The sequence below is a fragment of the Petromyzon marinus genome, chromosome 41 (genome assembly GCF_048934315.1).
Source record: "Petromyzon marinus isolate PM22_M1 ecotype Great Lakes invasive population chromosome 41, UKy_Petmar_22M1.pri1.0, whole genome shotgun sequence".
In the NCBI taxonomy this organism is placed as follows: Eukaryota; Metazoa; Chordata; class Hyperoartia; order Petromyzontiformes; family Petromyzontidae; genus Petromyzon; species Petromyzon marinus.
In genome coordinates, this window is record NC_133707.1 from 5,316,977 (window position 1) to 5,339,658 (window position 22,682).

The 22,682-nt window shown below is 53.7% G+C and overlaps 1 protein-coding gene across 3 annotated transcripts in view; it reads right to left on the reverse strand.

The window, feature by feature from the left end:
- Nucleotides 1–1,075: 1,075 nt before the first annotated feature.
- LOC116951004 (glutamate receptor ionotropic, delta-2-like) overlaps nucleotides 1,076–22,682 on the reverse strand; it is a 211,749-nt gene continuing 190,142 nt past the window's right edge. For all 3 annotated transcript variants that reach the window (XM_076073274.1, XM_076073273.1, XM_076073272.1), the window contains 5 exons: nucleotides 19,083–19,221; nucleotides 17,711–17,909; nucleotides 17,263–17,426; nucleotides 11,894–12,131; nucleotides 1,076–11,243 (listed from right to left, as the gene is read on the reverse strand). In XM_076073274.1, the coding sequence (XP_075929389.1) occupies nucleotides 9,855–11,243; nucleotides 11,894–12,131; nucleotides 17,263–17,426; nucleotides 17,711–17,909; nucleotides 19,083–19,221 (2,129 nt within the window). In that variant the 3' untranslated portion in view covers nucleotides 1,076–9,854. The remainder of the gene's footprint in view (nucleotides 11,244–11,893; nucleotides 12,132–17,262; nucleotides 17,427–17,710; nucleotides 17,910–19,082; nucleotides 19,222–22,682) is intronic.

Here is a 22,682-nt window from a genome sequence, read left to right on the forward strand (position 1 = left end):
CACTACACATCCGTGATATACACGACAGCAACAACACGCAATACCTTAATATTGTTAAATATAAGCGAAAGTATTTTTAAAAATCTGAATGTCGTTTTTTTAACGTAGACATTGCTTTCTCTCTATGACGTCACAATGTAACTCCGTGCGAATGAACCTTGCATCTAAACATCGCTTCCGTGTCTCCCCGTGTATGTCATCGTCGGCCACGATCAATCCACCGCTGGATGATGGCCTTTCTCCAACTCGTCGCCCTCTCGCCCGCATGACTTGTCGTTTATACGTGACAAACATGATAACAACGTGGAGGGAGCTTTACAAGTCTCTGCGTGATCCACCAACCCTTGCCTCCCCCCACCTCCCACCTCCAATGTGCCAAAGCTGCCTCTGAGATGCATCGCCGTGGACGGAGTCATTGGTATCTGCACAACGACGCCTCCGACTAGCACACGGTTAGCTACATACTGTACGGTGCAAAAGGAGTTCAACATACACACGCACATCGCAGAGACACTCAGTAACCGCCGGATCAATCTTGTCCCAACGTATTTGCGATCCAACCAACCATTGCCTCCACAGTGCCGGGTTACAGGCGTGCACCACGACTGCAAGGAGCCAGTAGGCCGCTGGCGTATGCCAAGTACACGTTGGCCCAACGTTGGCCCAACGTTGGGCCAACCGTCTCAACCACATGCCAACGCTGGCCCAAAGTTGGGCCAACCGTCTCAACCACATGCCAACGTTGGCCCAATATTGGGCCTACCGTTTCAACTATATGCCAACGCTGACCCAACGTTGGGCCAACCTTTTCAACCACATGCCAACGTTGGCCCAATGTTGGGCCAACCGTTTCAAACACATACCAACGTTGGCCCAACGTTGGCATGTTTACTGGGCAGCACTCATGCTGATTGTCAGTGTTATTTTCTTGTACGCACGCGTGTAATGAATTTTGTTTGGATAACCCCCCGTGTCTTGCGACGTGACACAGAAGGCCACTTCCATAAGCAGCGATTGACCAAACCTCACATTTTCAGGACCACCCTGCAGAAGAAGAAGAAGAAAAAAACGAGAATTGAGGACTCGGCGAGTCTTTACTGGGTAAACAAATGGGTGTATTTACATCCTCCAAGGAGAGAACAACATCACGAGCAGCTTGCTGATGTTCCCAATGTGCTGGTTGTGCAAGGGTGAGACCGTCTTTTAGTAGCATGATTCTTCTGCCCTTTAGCGGTCGCGCGACAGCCCTGGGTCACGCCCCATTAACTATGATAATCCGACCGACATCACACCGAACTACACCGTTGCGGAATTATTACACGTTGTGTTTTTATTGATATGCAAACAGCCTCGTTGTGGAACAAAGGTGAAGAGGAGGCTGCGGGTGATGTAATCAAAGTGATTGTAAAGGGAAATGCGCTGCAACTGGAGAGTCGAATACATTATGAGGTTGCATTCCTTACACACAAAGTGCTTGCCACAAATGAACCACAATTCCTTGCTGATCTCGTCCAGGAGGATGAACCACCACGCGATCTCCGGTTATCCACGCAGCAGCGGCTTTTTGGCTATTGCCATCGAACAAAGACGGCGGCGGTCACCGCATCGCGCGCGTTCAGATGCGCTTCTGCGGCCGTCTGGAACGCTCTTCCTTCCGATATTAGGAAGTCACTGGAGTTTACGCACTTTTACATCGTTCAGATTGGAAACTCAATTCTTTAGAACTGATTTCTTAGTTTAGTTTGTTGTCCTTCTCCCGCGCCTCCGATTAGCACTTTTGGCTACGTTATGGTGTGAAGGAAGTTCAACGTACGTACATCACGTATAGAATTAGAACCTCAGATTGGATAACAGTGGCTCGTTGTTGTAATAGGCATCCTGCGTCAATATGTGACTCGGTCGCTCGCGGCGCTTGAGTAACAATTCTTGTACAGAGTCGAGGAAAGGACTCATCCTATCCCGAAGGAACCAACCAGGCACCTGTAGTAATAATAACAAATGCACGACCGATGGCCTTTGACTTAGGGTAAACAAAAAATGCGCAATAAAAGGCATCACTGTGCTAACGTGACACTGTGTAAGAGTCAGGTGAAGTGCGGTTTTGTAAAATGGGTTGTAGTTGACGACGATATTGACCCCCTTCAGTAGCACAATGGACTTTGTGTAACTCAGCGGTCGCCGGTTCAATTTCCCTTTCTCGAAACACAGCAGTTGAATCAATGGGGGCAAGAGTCGGCGGAGAACATCCGCCCCGCTCGCCTCCACCACCTTGCTGGCGATCACCACAGCTGGTCCGATCGGCGGCAGATCGCGTGTGGTGGTTGTGACATTTGTTTTTTTGGGGCACTCAAAACTTTCCCAAGACGCCCGGGGGGCCACCGTGAACGACGTTCAACGGCGTAGTAAACAACATCGGTGGGGTCGTGACTACATCATCGACTCAGGGGGTGATGCAATCGGTCAGGCGGGGGGCGGCGGGGGGGGGGGCCCGATGTTTTTATTTCTCTCGCACGGACCGCACCTCGGCTGATATATTGCGCGGCTCCCTCTTGCCGAATCACATCGTTGCGTAAGTGTGTTGTTCTTTGACACTGGTTGTTGAAAACACATCTTCATGGTGGTTTGTCAAGGGGGCCCCACGGGGGGGGGGGGTATGAGCAAGGCACTCAACCCCCCAAGGATGTTACGCTGCTGAAGACATTTGACCGACGGCAGAATACTTCGCGATGCGCCCTCCTCTAGCGCGCCCTCTAGCAGATGCCCCTTCACGTCGCCAGCAGTGGTGCCAGCGAGTCAATTGCAGGGCTGCACCTTTATTTATTTAAGATATTGCCTGTTAGAGCGAATTAGACCAACAGTAGGGGGGTGGGGTCTGCCTGGGATGAATAATTGCACGCAAACACAACAACAAAAACATAAATAACAGCGTAAATCCGCAGCGCGATGTAATTGTCACAATGCTGTTAGCAGCCTCGCCTGACCACACGCGTTGTGACTTTGGGGTTTACGCGGACAAAACGTGCGCATGTGGAATCTGTGAAAAACAAGGGAGGGGGGGCGGGCAGGGGTGGGGATGTAATTTTTTTTTATTGAGTGATAACGAAACATATAAGTCTTCCGAAAGAAAACCAACAAAATAAAAAAAATGCAAGGCAAATATTTGCAGTATCCCGTAGAGTCCAGCCAACTCTCAAGCCCCAGGTCACTCCGACAGACATTGCACATCGATGGGTTTGCATTAGCACTGCCACAAATCCCACACTCGCAGTAAACGACTTCTGTCGACGCCGAATCCTGAAGTATCGCCCCCCCCCCAACTTTCAATGTCCACTGGCCGCCCTCATTAATTCTGCCCGAAGTGGAATTTTTCACCGTCGCCACCGCTGCAAGCAGAGTTCTCGAGTTATCAACAGAACGCACGAACGTCACCAGGTTTGCCGCTGGTGCTTGCTCCCGGACGGGATTACCGTCGGAGCATAACATTAAAAGTTTCGGCTTCAAGCTGGAGGCCTGTGGAATTATCGGGCGTGCGCTGAACAGGTCCACCTGCTGCACGCGTTAACTCGACATCACTGACGAATGAGCAAAATTCCAACCGACCCGGAGCGGGCGTGGTCCACGTTCTTGTTTTCTCGCAGGTTTTTATCGATCTTCTCCCATCACCGTTTAACGCGAGTAACGAGCGCTAACCGATTTAGCGAGCATTAACCGATTAGCGAGCTCTAACAGAGCCAGTCGATTGGTTGAAGCGAAGCGAGAGAAAGATTGAGTCGTGCTCAAACATTCATAATTTCACCGCACTTGCTATTTGTATCATTCGTTATCATCATCATCACTGTCATCTTCAGCTCCATACACTAGACTGTCGATTATCCGTGGGCAGATTATCCGGCTTGTGTATTAACCACGCTCGTGACAAAATCAGACGTTTCTTAACGCTCGCTCGCTTCAGTATCGAGGGCTAAGTGACTCGACGAGGATGTGAACGCAAACACGTTGGGAAGAAAACCTGAATAATTTGATAAACAATACACATCGATGTGTGTGTTTACGTCTTCACCCCCCCCCCCCCCTCACACACACATTGCGTCGGTAAACATTGATTGCGTTTTAGCAGCAGCACGACTCACGCCCGTTTTGCTTATCCGTGGGTTTTCTTTGTTTCATCCGGGCCACTCGTCCCCATCTCGCCCCCCCCCCCCCCCCCACTGCATTATGCCAGACACGTCGAGAGTTGCCTGCATTTCTATTGCACCTCTCGCGCCGATCACATGGCAACATCAGCCAACCAGGCAGCAGCAGCAGAGAATCCTGAGCATCAACAGCGAACCTGTCGAATATTTCAGATTACCACCAGACAGACAGACAAGCAAACAAAAACAACCCAACGATAAATTATTACAATTCCACAGAGGGGGGAGAGGACAAAATAAATCAAAACAACCAACATATATCTTTTAATATATAACAATAAGAAGAATAATGATACGAGCCTATTTTGGCAGGATAGTGCTTCATCGTTATCCGTGTGAGTTCTTAACCGTTTTTTTGTGTGCGTGCGCGCGCGCGTGTGTGTGTATGTGTGTGAGCGGTTTCGGCGAATGAGTGACAGAGTGGACGTCCACGATCAGAGTGTGCCCGGGTGGGTGGGTAGCGGTCATAGCACTCGGTAGCAAGCAAAGCAGAGGACCCCAACGCTGCCCCCCCCCCCCACCACGGTGGTGGTTTGCCCGCTGGCTGCTAGGAGGGGAGTACGTGTCTCCCTGTGCTGTGCTTGCACGGCGACACTTCTCTAGCAGGGAGGGGGGTCACGAAGAGAAATGCAGAAAATGGTCGAAAAACGGCAGCCAAACAAGGAGTGGGTGGCAGGGGTGTGGGTGGTTAGGGGGGGGGGGCACACACACTGATATGATCTTATTCTTATTCTACACTCTCTCTGTCTAATATACATTTTTTTTTTTACAAAGCTCATAAGAGGTGTGAAAATGTTATCTGTTAAAAATTTTGCCCGGCATTTACGTGGGCGTTAATAGAATAAAATACTATACAATGCGCCTTTTACTCCGTATTTTTTTTTGTTTATATATACTATATATATAGCAAAGGACATGATGATACACGAGGGCAATTTTCGGACAATCGTTGCCAAACATCATCACCGACGCGAGACATTTGCCGTGAGCAACTGCGGCAAACCCCTCCCCTTCCCCCCCCCCCCCCCAAAAAAAATGTTTTAACTTGATACAGCGGTGGACAAGAGAGATGTGTGGGGATTCCTTCTGGACGTGAAGAACACCGCCTGGTATGGTTTGACGGTCGGCCAATATCGTCTCCATCGCATCACCTTGAACAGTCACGCGCGGCCTTCGGACGTTGCCACCACCAGTCAATATTTTCGGCCACGTTTTTGGGAAACTGGTTGATTCTTTTTTTTGTTTTTCCCCCCCCGCGACAAAATAACGGCTGTGTGGAAACCGTGGCCAGCGTCGATTTGCTAACGGGCGACAATTTCCGTAAAAATGTACCCTCGCGTTTGACACGGCCTCGCGCAGTTGGCGTCGCGATGCAAAAGATGCGCGTGTCGTGACACAGGGCGGATTCAACGAATGCCCTGTTTAAAAAAAAAAAAAACGCCACGGAGAACAATCGTCGTTAATCACCACCACCATCGTCATCATCTCCATCATCGCCACCGCTAGTAACGCGCACAATTGCACCGTGACGCACGAATGAGCAGCGCTTAAAGGTGGCCGTGGTGGTGGCGGTGGTGGCAGCATGTAGTGGTGGCAGCGGTAGTGGCTTAAGAGTCCCACGTTCACATTCCGTTAGCTGACCTTACAAAATGTGTCCTTCTCGTTTTAACATCTTGTCTTGTTGTTGCTCTTGTTCGTTCAGTCGTAACCCATCTGTGCAGGTCGCGAGTAACGGCACGGACTTCACACGCCACCTCTCGCTCCTTCACTCTTACGCATTTGTTTTTGGGTCATCTCTCTTCCGTCTCCCCTCGGGTCCAGTTCAAAAACAAAAGTTACGCGGACAGGTTGTGGGTACGGGAGGGCGGGGGGAGGGAGCTCCGGAGGCTGCGTGTGAGAATCGGGGACAATTCCTGGGTGGCGGCGACGGGTGCTACGTTTGTCAAGGTGGACGTGCAGCTTAGACCTCCTCCGAATTATGAATCCCCGGAACATCGTGCACTTCGAGACCAAAGTCCCAGAACAATGCAATAGGGTTAACAATACCTCTGCGCTGTTCCAACTTTCTCGTAAGAGGAACAATTCCCCGTCACAAAAAAGAAAACTGTTGCCCTCTCTCCACACCCCCCCCCACCCTCCGCATGCACCTGTTAGGCTCAAGGTTTGTACCAACCCAGAACTTGATTGTCTGTTTGCTCCAAGATGATCGGGTGGCTTGAGGATGACAATGCCGAGCCGGCACCGCTGAGGACCTCGGTTCGACTCCGGGTTTTTGCCGAGCATGATTAATCGAAAATCAGAATCTTCATTTAGCCTGGAGAAGTAATCCGATGAGCTATAAAGCTCTTTTTATTACAGATGTTCAGTATGGGCGGGTCACCAAGTTACAATATCAAATCAGGTTCTCAAGTGTGAGTGAGTTTCTGGTCTCAGCCCGGTCACCACGTGTAGACTCCCCGCACGAAAAATAGTCATTTAAAAAAATGTTTTTACTGAATTTGATTAAATTCCAACTTCTTGGAATTAAAACATTGGTGAAGATGAAAAGGTCACTTGAAGTGAGTTCTATGAACATCTCTGTTCAGCAATCCTCAGATAAGCAAAGTGAACACTGCTATGCAACGTTTCCGAACAGGGCTCTTGCGAATGATGTGACGTCAATAACACACGAAGCAAGACAATCCTATTCGAAACGGAATTGGCCAAAAATTCCGAAGCAGGACCCTCCTTAGAAAGCATCTCAAGACTCAGAGAGGCTTTTGGAAAATAAATCATGAAATTAAAGCGTTATAGTCGTGGGGTGAAGCGGTGAAACAGCGTTTGGCCACAGCACAAAGGACACAGCCAGCTGAGTTTGATACCGGGCCATGGTTAGCTATAGGGGGCAAGCAATATCTATTTGAACAGGTCCTCTATGGGTCTCCAATCGGCAGTGACTGGTTGTGATGAAGTACGGTTAAACAATCTCCATGACCGACACGGCTTTGGGAGACCTTTAGTTAAGTAGCAAATGAAATAAATGTTTAGCACGGTCGCGATTGCAAACGAGGTGCTCGCAATGGGAACCCAGGTTTTGCTTGACAGTAGAGCTGGGGTGGAGCAATATCAACCCCCGCCCCAATTTTTTTTTGAATAAAGCAACGGTTGAACGTGGCTGAATTTGTGCAATTGAATGCTTAAAATTCATGTATTTAAAACGATGAGATGCCGGTCATAAAAACTTTATGGAGTTTTTGCTAAAGAAAAAATATCGGAGCCTTTATTTATTTGACTTCTTAGGAAATTGGTTTTGGGGGTTCCACCCCCTCCCCCCCCCACCCCGGTGCTTATGTTAATTGAGCCTGTCTTTATTTTGAAAAGGTGTTACTCGTTCACGAACAAATTTACCATTTTGTTTTTGAATTGCTTGGATATGGTCTGATTAAAAGGAAATCTAATTTCCCAACTTTTATACCCTTCACTCGAATATTTGATTTTCCCTTTCACCGGCATTACGTGTGCGTGCGTTTCCATCCAACTTTGCAGTTTTTCCTGGTAATTGCATCCCACGATGCATTTCGCTCGCTGTCCACAGTAAATTCCCCTCTCTGTTCGTGCACAAGTAAAACATGTGATCACGCACCGTCTCGATCGGTCTACAATAAGTGTCCGAGCCTTATAACGTCTCGCGATGATTCGTTGCCTTTAAAAAAAAAGTCGGTTGAACATTTTGCATCATAGATTATATTATTGGTATAAGTCGCAACGTACCTTTAAAAAAATACATATTCAATAAGTGTGGTGAAGTGTGGTCAAAACAATGCCCATGGGGCAGCACCTGCGGCTGATGATTATCCAAGCCGCCCTTGCCTCTTCCTACGAGTCTGCCACTAAAGCTTAAGGCAAGGCCCAGTACGGTGGGGGGAACAAGACCACTACGGTGATCTGTGCCACGCCACTTCGGGCAAAAAAAGAACACTACCTGTTTATTCACTGCATGTACTGATGCACTGCATGGGAGGCGCGGTATGACAAATAATTGATTTCTGATGATGATGGTTTTGAGGCATCCTGCGGCCTGTCGCTAGGGCAAAAACCGCTCCGTGTTGAAAACAAAAACGGACTGAACGACTACGATAGAAGCCAAAAGAACCGGTGACAACCAGCAGCCTCTGTAAGGGCAAGTGCAGAGAATAAGACAATGAGATGGAGAGAGGCCTGTGTGCGTTTTTTTTTTCCTTTCATCTGCTCAGGAGGACGAGGATGGGTGGCCTTGCAGACAAGTCTTCACTGATTATATTTTGGAAAGCGGCCAGGCTATAAGCAAATCAACGACAGGGCTGTGGAGGTATTTATTGTGCACGCTTGTGACAATGCAACGTAAACGAAATTCACATTTAACATTGTAAAAAAACCAAAAAAAACTTTCAATATCACCGGTATACACATGCAACAGCTGGGCCAACGTTGGTTGACCCGGAACCAACGTTAGCTCGACGTCAACCAACGTTGGCCCGACGTTGGTTGACATGGGACCAACGTTAGCTCGACGTCAACCAACGTTGGCCCGACGTTGGTTGACACTGGACCAACGTTAGCTCGACGTCAACCAACGTTGGCCCAACGTTGGTTGACAATGGACCAACGTTAGCTCGACGTCAAGAACCAACGTTGGCCCAATGTTGCATGCCTATTTAGGGGATAAAGGGGCAACAGGGCAGGAGGGGCCAGAGGCCACGGAGGCCGCGTGGCCACCAAGTGGTGGGAGGAGGGAGCGAGAGACGCCGGGCCGTTATTGAAACAGCCCAGAGGGTGCCCGGCTTTTGCTTTTCAGATTGGGATGTGGAAATGTGGCATGGGGTTTTTCCCACCTCGAGTGGCCACGACAAAGCGGAGAGCATCCGTTTTTGACTCCGAGGGCTGCAGAGACGGTGAGACGGCGGGTGAGACGGTGTGACGGGCGGAGAAGGTGGAACGATAAGCGAGATGACGGTGCGACGGGCGAGACGGTGTGACGGGCGAGACGGTGTGACAGGCAAGACGTGATGACGGGCGAGACGGTGTGACGGCTGGTGAGACGGTGTGACAGGCAAGACGTGATGACGGGCAAGACGGTGTGACGGGCGAGACGGTGCGACGGCTGGTGAGACGGTGTGACGGGCAAGACGGTGTGACGGCTGGTGAGACGGTGTGACGGGCGAGACGGTGTGACGGCTGGTGAGACGGTGTGACGGGCAAGACGTGATGACGGGCAAGACGGTGTGACGGGCGAGACGGTGTGACGGCTGGTGAGACGGTGTGACAGGCAAGACGTGATGACGGGCGAGACGGTGTGACGGGCGAGACGGTGTGACGGCTGGTGAGACGGTGTGACGGGCAAGACGTGATGACGGGCGAGACGGTGTGACGGGCGAGACGGTGTGACGGCTGGTGAGACGGTGTGACAGGCAAGACGGTGTGACGGGCAAGACGGTGCGACGGCGGTTGAGACGGTGCGACGGGGCGAGACGGTGCGACGGGCGGGCATGCGGTACCAACTCCCGTACAAACAAAAAAATGAAATTTGGTCAAGCGGTGAAAGTGCGCGAGCGTTTTTTGTTAGTGTGTTTGTTTTCTTCCCGTCCCTCCTTCCTGCGTGCCGATGCGCTCCGCGATTTCCGCGTCAACGCCGCCACCGCGCGCTTAGATGGAGGTGCTCACCGTGGGCTCCGGCACCAGCTCAGAGAGCGCCGTCTGCGTCGTCACCGACAGCGACTGAAACGGCGCCGACTTGCTGGGAACCGTTTTGTAATCGCCTTGAAACTGCTGCTGCTGCTGCTGCTGTGGCAACTGATGCTGCTGCTGTGGCAACTGATGCTGCTGCTGTGGCAACTGTTGCTGTGACAACTGCTGCTGCTGCTGTGGCAACTGCTGCTGCTGTGGCAACTGCTGCTGCTGTGGCAACTGCTGCTGCTGCTGCTGTGGCAACTGTTGCTGTGACAACTGTTGCTGTGACAACTGCTGCTGTGGCAGCTGCTGCTGCTGCTGCTGTGGCAGCTGCTGCTGCTGCTGTGGCAACTGTTGCTGTGACAACTGCTGCGGTGGCAACTGCTGCTGCTGCTGCGGCAACTGCTGCTGTGGAAACTGTCGCTGTGGTAGCTGCTGCTGCTGCTGCTGCTTATGCTGTAGTAACTGCTGCTGCTTCTGAGGTGACGACTGCCCGACTGGTCTCATGCCCGTGCTGTCCGATGCCGGCTGTAGAAACAGCCGACTTTGCAACGGCTCTGGCAGAGGGCCCACCTGAGACCCGGAGAGACGGCATGCCTGCCCATCGTCCTCCTGCTGCTGCTGCAGTTGTTGTTGTTGATGCTGCTGCTGCTGCTGTTGATGGTGCTGTTGCTGTTGTTGATGCTGCTGCTGCTCATGGTGCTGTTGTTGATGCTGCTGCTGTTGATGTTGATGGTGCTGTTGCTGTTGTTGATGCTGCTGCTGCAATTGCTGCTGATGCTGCAGCAGCTGCTGTTGATGCTGCTGCTGTGGCTGCTGATGCTGCTGCTGTGGCTGCTGATGCTGCAGCAGCTGCTGTTGATGCCGCTGCTGTGGCTGTTGATGTTGCTGCTGCTGCTGCTGCAATTGCTGCTGCAGCAGCTGCTGTTGATGCTGCTGCTGCTGGAGCTGCAGTTGATGATGAGGATTCTGAAGCTGATGATGCATCTGCTGATGTTCTCTCTCGTGAAGCTCTTGCTGTTGCTGCTGCTGGTGCTGTTGCTGCTGCCGCCGCCGCTGCTGCTGCTGCTGCACTTTTGCTGCCTCGGGAGCGGCAGCGTCGGATCCCGTCGGCTCCGCGACGAGGGGCAGCGGCGTGGGCAGCTCGAAGGCCTCGCACAACCCCTCGCTCCGGGCGGCGTCCAGAGCCGGCAGCTCCACGGGCGTGAGGAAGATCCGCTTGTGCATCTCGTCGCGGTCGCCGCCGCCGCCGCCGCCGCCGCTCCCGCCGTCGCCGTCCCCCGGTCGCCCCTCGCCGTGCCGGCTCGCCGCACCGAGGCCCTTCATCTGCTGGTGCGCCTGCTCCATCTCCAGCTCTTTGTCGTCCTGGCGGAGGAATGCACCGGCAGCGACGCGCGCGTTTGGCACGGCGGAGGTCCTCGTTGCAAGGGGCCCGCGGGGCCCATGGCGGGCCCTTTAGTGCGGCCCCCAACAATGCACGAAAGTCGAGAACACCGCCCCGCCATCGTCGTCAACGTGCTGCTGTCAAACCCCCCAGTGGTTTCACACGTGCGGCGGCACAACTTTGCCTTTTATGTATATATAGATGGAGATGTTGTGTTTGTGACATTGCTCGTGTATATAGGTGTGTGTCAGCATAGGTGGTGGGAGGGGGGGGTTAATGTACCACGCTAGGAACCCGGCGACCCGAATTCGATTCCCGCTCACGGCCAACGCCAGTGACGATTATCTGAACCATTCCTGGGCCACCCCTAGGTTGACTCAGCCTGAAATGAGTACCTGGTGCGATGCGTAAACATCGCCGCTTGGGAGACAAAGGCGTTCGTGCGTGGTGCTGGCCACCTCCCCCCCCCCCACCACGCGTGCCGTGCCGGGTCTTCATAGGTGCTCGCCAACAGCACTTGCCCCGACAGTCTGTCAAGGCTATTCGGGGGAATCTTTGTCTTTTGTGCGTATACGCGTGTGTGTGCACGTGCGTGCGTGTACACACACACACGTGTTCACATACGACTCACGTTGGGCGGGCACAGGTTCCCGGAGCGCCGGTGCCAGCACGCCTCGCAGGCGCCCAGCAGGCACGCCAGCAGCAGGCCCGCGGCCAGCACGGCGAAGGCCCCGGCCAGGCTGCTCAGCTCCAGGCCCGGGGGCCGCTGCTGGGGAAGGCCCGGGCCGTAGGGGTCGCACTTCCCGCGCCGAGGCCACCACTTCTGGCGCAGCGCCTCCAGCTCGCCGCTCTCTTGCAGCTCCAGCAGCCTGGGGGGGGGGGGGGGGGGGGGGCAGAGGGGGAGGGCAGAGGGGGAGGGGGCGCACCATCGCTCGCGTCAGAACAGCCACGTGGCACAAGCACAATAATCATTGTTTACATTTGAAATGCACATTCGAGCAGAGCACGCGGTGGGATCGGTGGAATGGCCAGCACCGTGCCAAGCCATCAGCGCCGATGTTCACGCACGACGCCGATGTTCACGTTTGAGCCAGAGTTGACCCAGGGGGCAGTGGGCCCAGTCCCGGGACCGGGCTCATACATCGCTCGCCGCTGATGTCAGCCGTGGCCGGGGATGGAACTCGCGTCGCCGGGTCCGGAGCACGGCGGAGCGCCAGCCGCAGTGCCAACGCTGCCCTCAAGCACAAAGCGTTAAAGTTGCGCCCACGTGGTTGGTGATGGAAAGTGTCCGTCGGGGGCGCGGTTTTGACCTCAGTCCCAACCACGACCGAGCGGACGGGAAAGAAAAATCACCAAAGCGCGCCTGCCTACGGCGTGACGAGGTCGACGAGCGGAAATGAAGAGCACGCTCACCCCCGGGTGGCTGAGTAACGTGATGTCGAGGCTGCGGCGCACACAGCAAGACCGCCGCTGGTCAACGGTGCTGACAGCAACGACGGTGTCATCATCGGCCACGATCACGCTGAGGTGGCAGACCGGTGACCCTCCTACCCTAGAGGAGGCGTCTCTGCCAACCGGGCGTCTGCGTCTCAACAGATAAACCAGCACCGGCACAAAAAAAATGTCTCTTACTCCACATAGGCCTCTCTACCCCAGCATACCTCTAGAGCAGGGGTGGGGACTGTCCGGCCCGCGGGCCTTATGAGGCCCGCAAAATCGTTTGGTGTGGCCCTGCCAAGGCAACCGCAGGCGGGACTCGAAATTCAATAAATTTAGGTAGCAAACCTGGAAAAGCAGTCACGAGTAGCAACATCATCAATACCAGCTAACATCATCACACGCCTCACCAAAGAGAAGCAGTTCCAGCCATCGCATTAGGGGTGAGTTAAATAAACGTTTGACCAAATATAACAGGCTAATTCTTAAGCTGATAATTTTGTATGGCCCGCGAATGATGTTATAAATATCCAAATAGCCCTTGGCAGAAAAAAAGGTTCCCCACCCCTGCTCTAGAGTCTAGAGGAAGAGTAGACCAAGACCTTAGAGGTTGTCGTCGACGAGACTTAAACCTCTGTGCATCGTGTCAGTTCTCAACAACGCTGGTGATCACGGCCTTCGTTACATTTAGCTTTGACCCAGATTATTACTCACGGACTATATCCCAAATTAACACGGGCCCATACGTCCGCGCACAAACAAAGACAACCCCCCCCCCCCCCCCCCATATAGCTATAACAGACTGTTGGGGTAAGTGCTGATAGTGAGCAACTTTGAAGGCCGGCACGGCACACGAGGGGGGGGGGAGGGTGGCCAGCACCACATCCGAGTGTCTTTGTCGACACACCGCACCAGGTACTCATTTGACGCTGAGTCGAACTAGGGGAAGCCCAGGACCGGCTCAGATAATTTGTTGGCCGTGAGCAGGAATGTAACTCGGGTCGCCGTAGCACAGCGCGCTAACCGTAGCACCCCAAGCTCGCCAGGCTACACGCGCGCGTATACCCACCGTGCCAATGTTCCCCACGTTAACGCAGATTAACAGAGCGCCTACAGCTTGCCCGTCCTCGCGGGACACTGCAGTCCGTGTGCATTACCGCTCCGCATTAGCATCGACGCATTAGCGCGCTGCCAAATCGATATTCGCCCAAATGATCACGCGTTTAAACACGCCGAGCCCCTGGCTGTCCGTTCCACGGCTCCGCGCGTCGTTTTGGGGCTCGTGCCGGCAGGCGTTGCTTGCCGCTTGCTTGTTCAGGAAACCCTCGCAGAGCCACGGGAGGCTCCGGCTGCCTCGGAATCGTTCGGGCCGATCGCGGCTCCCCGAGTAACGCCCGAGGGGCTCCGCCGCGCTCGACCGCCGCTCGGTTTCGCAGAGTCGGTAGCGCCGCGGCAATGTGTACATGCCACCTGCTGGCTCTGCCGCTCACCTGAGCGGAAAAATTACTTTTTTTGTTCTTTCTTTCGGGATGAATCAGCTCCCGACGGAGAGGCGAATGCCACATCCAACACTCTCATCTGACCGCCAACCCACCGCGCCATCGCCCGCGCGCGTGAAGCACTTCGTAATCTTCCGGAGTAAGTCCTAGCAGGGAGAATAATCAGGATGACATTTTGACATTGTCAAGAAGGGACATGGACTGAAACGTCGCCGACGTTAAATATGTATGCGTGGTCTTTCTCTGAAGGCCGTGTTGCAGACGGATGTGTGGGCAGAGTTTTCTCGTCGGCGATTGGGAAATTTTTTTTTTATGAATGCAAGAACCCTGGGGTTCAGCCGTCACCGAAAAAATACCGCGGTGGGTTTGGTGGTCGCGGCGCGGAGCACTCCGGCGCGCTTTAATATTTCACGAACCGAATATTAATTTCCTGAAAGAAAAAAACAAATCTCTCGCAGCACGTGGAATCGAAACGACGAACATCCCCCACCCCCCCCCCCCCCCCGGGCCGAGCGACGCCGTGGCGGAGAGCTGCCGAAACGGGTTTTAAACGTTTCTCAAGGCAACGGAGGCGGAACCGCGCGCGTGACTTGTGACCCCCGTGTCGTTTCGTTTTTTGGGGAAAATAACCCAGTGGGTGATTTTTAAGCCAACCGGTGGCCTGCTATCGAGAGGCTCCACCTCCGTTGAAAGGCTGAACCGGACGAGAGAAACGCGACGAATTGAAGTGATGATGGAAATCCAGGGACGGAACACTTTGGAGGGAAAGGCGAGATAGATGCAATATGCATGCTGGATGTTATTTATGAAACCGGAAAAATATGAACCTCTTCTCAGATATATATGCTGTCGGATATTTGTAGATTTTTACGATATTCATTTTTTATTGAATCGCTACGCTGTGAGCCTGCCGCTCGGAGGCGGCGCAATGGTCGGAGGGGATGAGCTGTCAAGAGACTGGTGTAAAATTACGGAGCGTGGAATTATGGTAAATCATTATGGTAATAATTATGGTAATACTATGAATAATGTCCTTTATTTTACCCAGGGTCACAATATTCTTTCAGGCGGGATGGGTGGGGGGGGGGCGGTTGCTGCTGCAGCTGTTGCTGCTGTGGGATTTTTCCACCAATTTACACCGGAGGAACCCGGACAAAAATCCACGCGACCACGGCGGGGGGGGGGGGGGTTGAGACACACCGCAAACTCCAAACATACAGCAGGCGTCAGGGTCGGTGTCGAACCCATGACCTCCTGTATACCAGGCGAGGTAGTTAACATCTCCTCGCTACCATGATGCTAATGATGAGAGAGAGACACGCAAACTCCAAAATACAGCAGGCGTCAGGGTCTGGATAGAACCCACGACCTCCTGCATACCAGGCGAGGTAGTTAACATCTGGCCACCACGTAAAGCCAAACAAGAAGGGGAATATTATATTCTTAGTTTTTTCGGTAAAGTCACGTTGAAGAGAAACAACAAAATAACAAAATATATGTTTCTCTTCAACGTGACTTTACCGAAAAAACTAAGAATATGAATTACTGCAGTCACGAAAGCTTTAAATCAAAAAGAAGGGGAATATTCAGAGTGACTGGTTCGGGAGCAGACCGAGGTGACTGTGAGAGCACCGAGTCGGTGCTAGCTAGCCTAGCTTGAGCCCTGCACCGCCAACTCCCCCCCCGTCTCCCGCGAGGGCTCCGTTTGAGATTCTCAGACGAATCGGAAAAAAAAGTGCCAAAGGCAAAATGTCAGATGGTCCGAATTTTTTTTTAAATACATTTTGCATTGATCTGATCTACTGAAGCCCCCTCCTCGTGGTGGCCGGCAGGAGACCTCGGCATTGGCATTTTGGCTCCTGCTCGCACTCTCCGCCACCGCGCGCAACAATGGCGGTAGAGAATTGGACGACTCGTAAACACCGGGGACGGCCGAGGTTGACGCCACCACGGCCGGTGGCGACGCGAGAGAGCCCTCCCCTGCCTTGGGCTCCACGAGGGACACGCAAAGAGGACCGAAGCAACGTCTGATGTGTACGAGGCTTGGATCAAAGCCAGATGACTCACGGCTAATGGAGTTTGCAAGTGGGATGGCCTTTGAGGTGAAGGATTGGTCTGGGTGGAGGCGGGGGGTGGATTATGTTTTAATGAATGGACCCGTCGTTTTTCACAGTTCCATTCAAACGCGTTTTAGCGGGGCCGCTTTTGAAACAGACGCGAGTTGTGTGGCACAGTGAGGCGAGAGTGGGTATGGGAGGCGGTCGTTGCGTGTGTGTGTGTAGTTGCAGTGTTGTGTGTGTGGTAGCAGTGTGGGGTGTGTGAACGTGAACGCGTATGTGAACGTGCGTATGTGAACGCGTGCGTGAACGCGTGCGTGTGAAAGCGTGTGTGTGCGTGAACGTGTGTAATTGCGTGTGTGTGTGTATGTGCGCGTGCGCGGATGTGAACGTGCGTGTTTGCGGCGTGTGTGTGTTCGTGTGTGTGCATTTCAACATGTGCGTGTCAAAGTGTGCGTGTGTGCGTGCGGTGTGTGTGCGGTGTGCGTGTCAACGTGTGCGTGTCAAAGTGTGCGTGTGTGGGAGAAGGCGTCCTTGCAGGGCCTGACATGTGAACGTGCGTGTGAACGTGTGTGCACGCGTGTGTACGCGTGCGTGTGTGTGTGTGGTGCGTCGTGGTGGTCGAGGCGCCCACCGCTGTGGGAAGGCGTCCTGGCAGGGCCTGACATGTGAACGTGTGCGTGTGAACGTGTGTACGCGTGTGTACGCGTGCGTGCGTGGTGTGCGTGTCAACGTGTGCGTGTCAAAGTGTGCGTGTGTGGGAGAAGGCGTCCTGGCAGGGCCTGCCATGTGAACGTGTGCGTGTGAACGTGTGTGCGCGCGTGTGTACGCGTGTGTGCGCGTGCGTGCGTGCGTGGTGTGCGTGTCGTGTGCGTGTCAAAGTGTGCGTGTGTGGGAGAAGGCGTCCTGGCAGGGCCTGACATGTGAACATGCGTGTGAACGTGCGTGCGTGTGTGTGTACGCGTGCGTGTGTGTGTGTGGTGCGTCGTGGTGGTCGAGGCGCCCACCGCTGTGAGAAGGCGTCCCGGTAGGGGCTGCCGTGCTGCAGGGCGATGCCGTAGCCCTTGTCGTAGCCGACGTTCCGCACGCTCAGCGAGCAGTCGCCGTCCGACAGCGCGGCGAACTCCAGCACCGCCGTGTCCCACACGAACGCGTAGTTCCCACGCTTCACCTGCACGCACGCGGTTACCACGCGGTTACCGTGGTTACAACGCGGTTACCCACGTGGTTACCGTGGTTAACCTGTGTGATCCCATGTGGCCCCGTGTCACCCTGTGTGACCCCACGTGTCACCCACGTGACCCTGCGTAACGCCATGTGTGACCCGAGCGTGACCCCGCATGACCCAGCGTAACCCCGCGTGTGACCCCGCGTGACCCAGCGCGCCCCCTCGTGGCACCCACGTGACCCCGGCGTGACCCCGGCGTGACCCCGCGCCGCAAGTGCGGTCGCTACCCGGTGGACGGCCTCGTCCAGGTCGTGCACGCAGTTGTCGGAGCCGTTGTTGCGGCTCACGGCCTCCCACAGCTTGGCGTAGGTGCCGTGCTCGGGCCCCACGGGATTGGCGGCGCGCGCTCGCAGCTGCTCGTAGAGGCTCGAGTGCAGCACCGTGCCGTACGACATCTCCGTCTGCCTCGCGAGCTCCTGCAGCGAACTGGGGGGCGCGGAGAGGGGGGGGGGTGCAGGTGAACACTCGGAAACACGAGGGGATCTCCGTCTGCCTCGCGAGCTCCTGCAGCGAACTGGGGGGCGCGGAGACGCACGGGGGGGGGGGTGCAGGTGAACACTCGGAAACACGAGGGGATCTCCGTCCGCCACGTGAGCTCCTGCAGGTGAACACTCGGAAACACGAGGGGATCTCCGTCTGTCGTGTGAGCTCCTGCAGGTGAACACTCGGAAACACGAGGGGATCTCCGTCAACCGTGTGAGCTCCTGCAGGTGAACACTCGGAAACACGAGGGGATCTCCGTCTGCCTCGCGTGAACTCCTGCAGCGAATTGGGGGCGCGTAGAAAAACGGGAAACACGAGGGGAAGCAGCTAAACACAGGAAAGTACTTGGGGTTGTATGCAGAGATGGGTGGTATCCAAGCAATCTCCATCTCTTGCGACCTCGACCCCTTTGCAGAGACTGTGGGGTCCTCCAGCTTCCAGCAGGCGTAGCCACAAGCCCTCCACCGTTTGCCATCATCAACATCGTGTTGCCGATGATTCCGCATCATTCTCCATGCCAGTGCCTCTTCCACTCCATTAAGATCTAAATTGCATTTAATCCGAATTTCAATACACCTGTCATTCGCAATTGGTCTCCAAATGACACTCTTCGAAGTAATTGGTGATTTGTATACGCAGTTACGCTTCCCCCAGTAATTTGTCATTGGAATACAAATTCGCCATTTGAAGAAATTTTGCCCACCTCGCGCGGTGTGAACACCGGGAAACCAGGAGCAGACGCACGGGGGAATTTGGATCGGCACTGAATGCTGGGCGGCACGACCGTGCGCCTAAACACGCACCAGGTGAGCGGCGGGAAGCGCAAGTGCGCACGCGGAGGCTGCCGGCTTCGCGGGGGAACACCGCGAGCGGGTGGACGGCGCAGCCTCGCCGGAGCGCCGGCCAGCGCACTCGTCAGAGCGGTGGCCGGAGTGCTGGGCAGAGCGCTGGGCAGAGCGCTGGCCGGAGTGCTGGCTGGAGAGAGCTGACCGGAGTGCTGGTTAGAGCGGTGGGCAAACGCGCTGGTGGACAACGCTGGCTAAAGAGCGTTGGCCGGAGCGCTATCTGGAGCGCTGGTTGAAGCGTTTGGTTGGAGCGCCCGGCTGGGGAGCGCACCTGATGGGGCTGGTGAGGCGCGACAGGGTGAGGTAGGCGGCCAGGCTGGCCGTGTAGGACGAGACGACGATGAGCGTGAAGAACCACCAGACGGCCACCATGACCCGCGCCGACACCGACATCAGCACCAGCTCCCCTCCTAGGCGCAGCCCGGGGAGGGGGGGGGGGGTTAGGCGGGCGGAGATAACGACATCGGTGACATTGGCAAAAGCTGCTCCGACTCTCCCCTTAAACAGAGTACAGATGGACACAAGACAAAGATCTCCCATTATAGCCTTAAAATACTTTTGGGGCAAGTGCTTTTGCTTGCGCTATGAACCTGGCGACCCGAGTTTGATTCCCGCTCATGACCAACTCCAGTGACGATTATCTCAACTTGTCCTGGGGCTCTCCTAGGTCGACCCGGACTAAAATGAGTACCTGGTGCGGTGTGTAAACATCGTCAAAAGGGAGACAAAGGCGGCCGGGCGTGGTGCTGGTCACCCACCCTCTCGTGCACCGTGCCGGCCTTCATAGGTGCTACTCGCTAACAGCGCTTGCCCCAACAGTCTGTTCAGGTTTTACTAGGGAGGGATCTTTGTCTTTGGCGTTAAAGCGTGGGTATTTCCACCTCTCCCAAAACATCGTCTGCCCAGCGTGGCAGAGCGGAGAAAATATCCTCAAGGGCGGTGGTTCCCCCAATCTGTGGTCCACAACCAGTCGCCATCCTCAAGGCAATTGGGAACTGAGGCACGGAACTGCTGCATACACTGAAAATGTAGCGAGGTTTTTATTTTTATTTTCTAAAGCTACGTTATTGGTGCACTGTGGTCCATGGATTTGTATTTTTTCAAGGTTGGAAGTGGTTTTGCTGGTTTGTAAAGGATCGGAAATCATTGCTCGAGTAGGGCTCTATAGAGCTTCCCCGAGGACAGCAGTGTCGAGAGCCGGCAATTGCATGGCTGCGCCTTTAACCCGTTCACGCGCGCAAATGTTAACGTTGCATGCACAGCGCACGCTGTGATTCAACCCAGTGCTCTGCAATTAATTTCAATAAATCCCGGCTAAGTCCCGAATCCGCTGGGACTTCCCGCTCCCCGCGTGCCGTCTTGCAGCGCCACGCCAACCACCGACGCAGCCTCAACGCGGCATCCACGGAAGCTCGGCAGCCCCGCCACTGACTCTTCAAGGGTCATCGATAGATATTGGGTAAAAATGAAAAGTGATTCGAGTAATGCACAATTTTTGGAAAGGTTACTCGGTTTCCCACTAATGAGCTTGCAGCCAAATGCCGGCAGATATAGCAGCGTAACCTTTCCTTGCGCAGGTCGGGGGTGTACACGTGCGTCACGGTGGCTAGGAGATGTTAACTACCTCGCCTGGTATGCAGGAGGTCGTGGGTTCCATCCCGACCGTGACGACTGTATATTTGTAGTTTTGCGTGTTTCTCTCTCACCGTGGTCGCGTGAATTTTTCTACGGGTCCTTCGGTTTTTTCCCACCACATTGAGAATCAACATCACGCGTTTGGAGTGTTTTGGCTGCTATACATTTCCACGTGATGATAAGCCACTGCGTCGAGCTATCATGTGTGGCCAGGTCGCTATCTGAAAAAGAGCTACTTGGCTCCGTGGGCATTACCTGGTAAAATGAAAATAGAAATGAGTGGCTGACGTGCGTGAGGAACGTTGGCACAGTGGTTAGCGCACTCTGCCACAAACACGGCCACCCGAGTTCAATTCCCACTAATGGCTAATAGCGGTGACGGATATTCGAACAGGTCCTGGGCCTCTCCAAGGTTGCCTTAAATGAGTACCTGGTGTGGTATGTAAACATCAGCATTGGGGAGATAAAGGCGGCCGGGCATGATGCTGGTCGAGCACTCCCCCTCGTGTGCCGTACCGTACCGGCCTTCGTAGATCCTCGCTAACGGCACTTGCGCCAACGGGCCTGTTAAAGGCTATATGGGGGATCTTTGGCTTTGTGTGTGCGCGTGCACGAGTATGTCCATGTGTGCGCGCGCGTCTATTTCATATAAATTATCACCTCCATTGTAAAATATACACATATATAAATAAATATATAACATGACTAATTCGGACGGCTCACTGCCGAGGTGTAAGGACAAATTTACGACGGGGAGTCCTAAAACATTTTTAAATCGACGTGATAAAAATATAAATAACTTTCAGGTATATAAAGGAGATCATAAAAAAAGATGGTCGGGGGGGGAGGGGGGTTGAAATCTGTGCACGCTGGGACATTATCACGAGCGATAACGCGAGCGTTAAAGTCGGACGGCACTCCGTCCTCTCGCCCTCTGTCAACTGTGCTCTTGCTTCCAGCAGCCCCCCCCCTGCCCCTCCCCCAGTCGAGGAGAGGGAACGTCGTTAATCTGATCTGTGTTAACCGAGCACACACGCGTGGGTAACTTCTGTGATTGACCGACCTACCGCGCCAATGACTGACGCGTATCCTAACGGGGTTCTGGAAGTGCTGGGGATTTAACGCTGGCATTTTCGAGTCCAGTCGATGCTTTATAAACGGGAAGGCGAAAAAAAAACAAGAAAAGTAATATTTAAAAAAAATCTTTTAAAAAAACACGATTTAATTAAATGTACCGTACTAGTAATGGAAGAACTCCACGACTCCAGGAAGTGGCCCCGAAGCTTGCCACAACGTAAGGGGCCGTGGGCAATTACAGCCAACGTCAGTTGACCGTGGACAATTAGAGCCAAGCCGAAACATAACATATAAGAAAGAATGTTTAAAAATACATGTTTTAAAAAAAAATTATGATAGAATATAGTATTGTCATCAGTATGACCTAAGTATACCAAGTTTGCAGTCGATACCACATTGGGAAGTGGGTTAAAATTGAGTGACAAGATTTGAGGATACAACAATGACAACAACAATAACAGACAGAGTCAGTTAAATGCAAGCATGTAATAACAACGAAAAAGCAACGCTTTCCCATTCGGGTTACGCCAACACAGCGGTGGCCAATTGCGGTACAGCGGACCGTGATCGCGCGGATGGCGGATCGCAAAAAAAAACGTCGCGCTGTGGACCTCCAGACAAATCAGAAGAAACACCTCCACGAGACGGCCTATGACAAAAAATTAAAATCCCCAACAAAGGACAATTCACACATTACGAACGCGATGGCACAAGTGCTCTGTGTCCATAGTATATCACCGGGGTGAACGCGGGTAAATTGGTGGTCGCGTAGTTTTCCGCTGGATCCCGTTACCCGTTGAGATTCATCGGAAGGTATCCTAGCCCTCGGTGGATTGTGTCTTTGACGGGTTTTGGGGGAACCCTATCGTTCATTTGTCCATTTGTCAAGAGGGAAAAGTGACCATCGGCAACACAGCCTAATTGTGAAGTTTGCCTCCTGTCGGACACGAAGGCAACCATCCAGCGTGCCTCCCCCCTCCACATTGCAGACGGACGGACAAAGCTCCCGTGATAAGGCTGCTCACCCCCGAGCTATAGATGCTCTGATACGTGCATTGTGTTTGTGGCGTTCACCTTTTGGCATTCTCTGTTCTGATACTTGTGAGACTAGGCCATGAAAAAGGCCTAGTCTCACCAGTGTCTCTGGTGGAGGACAATC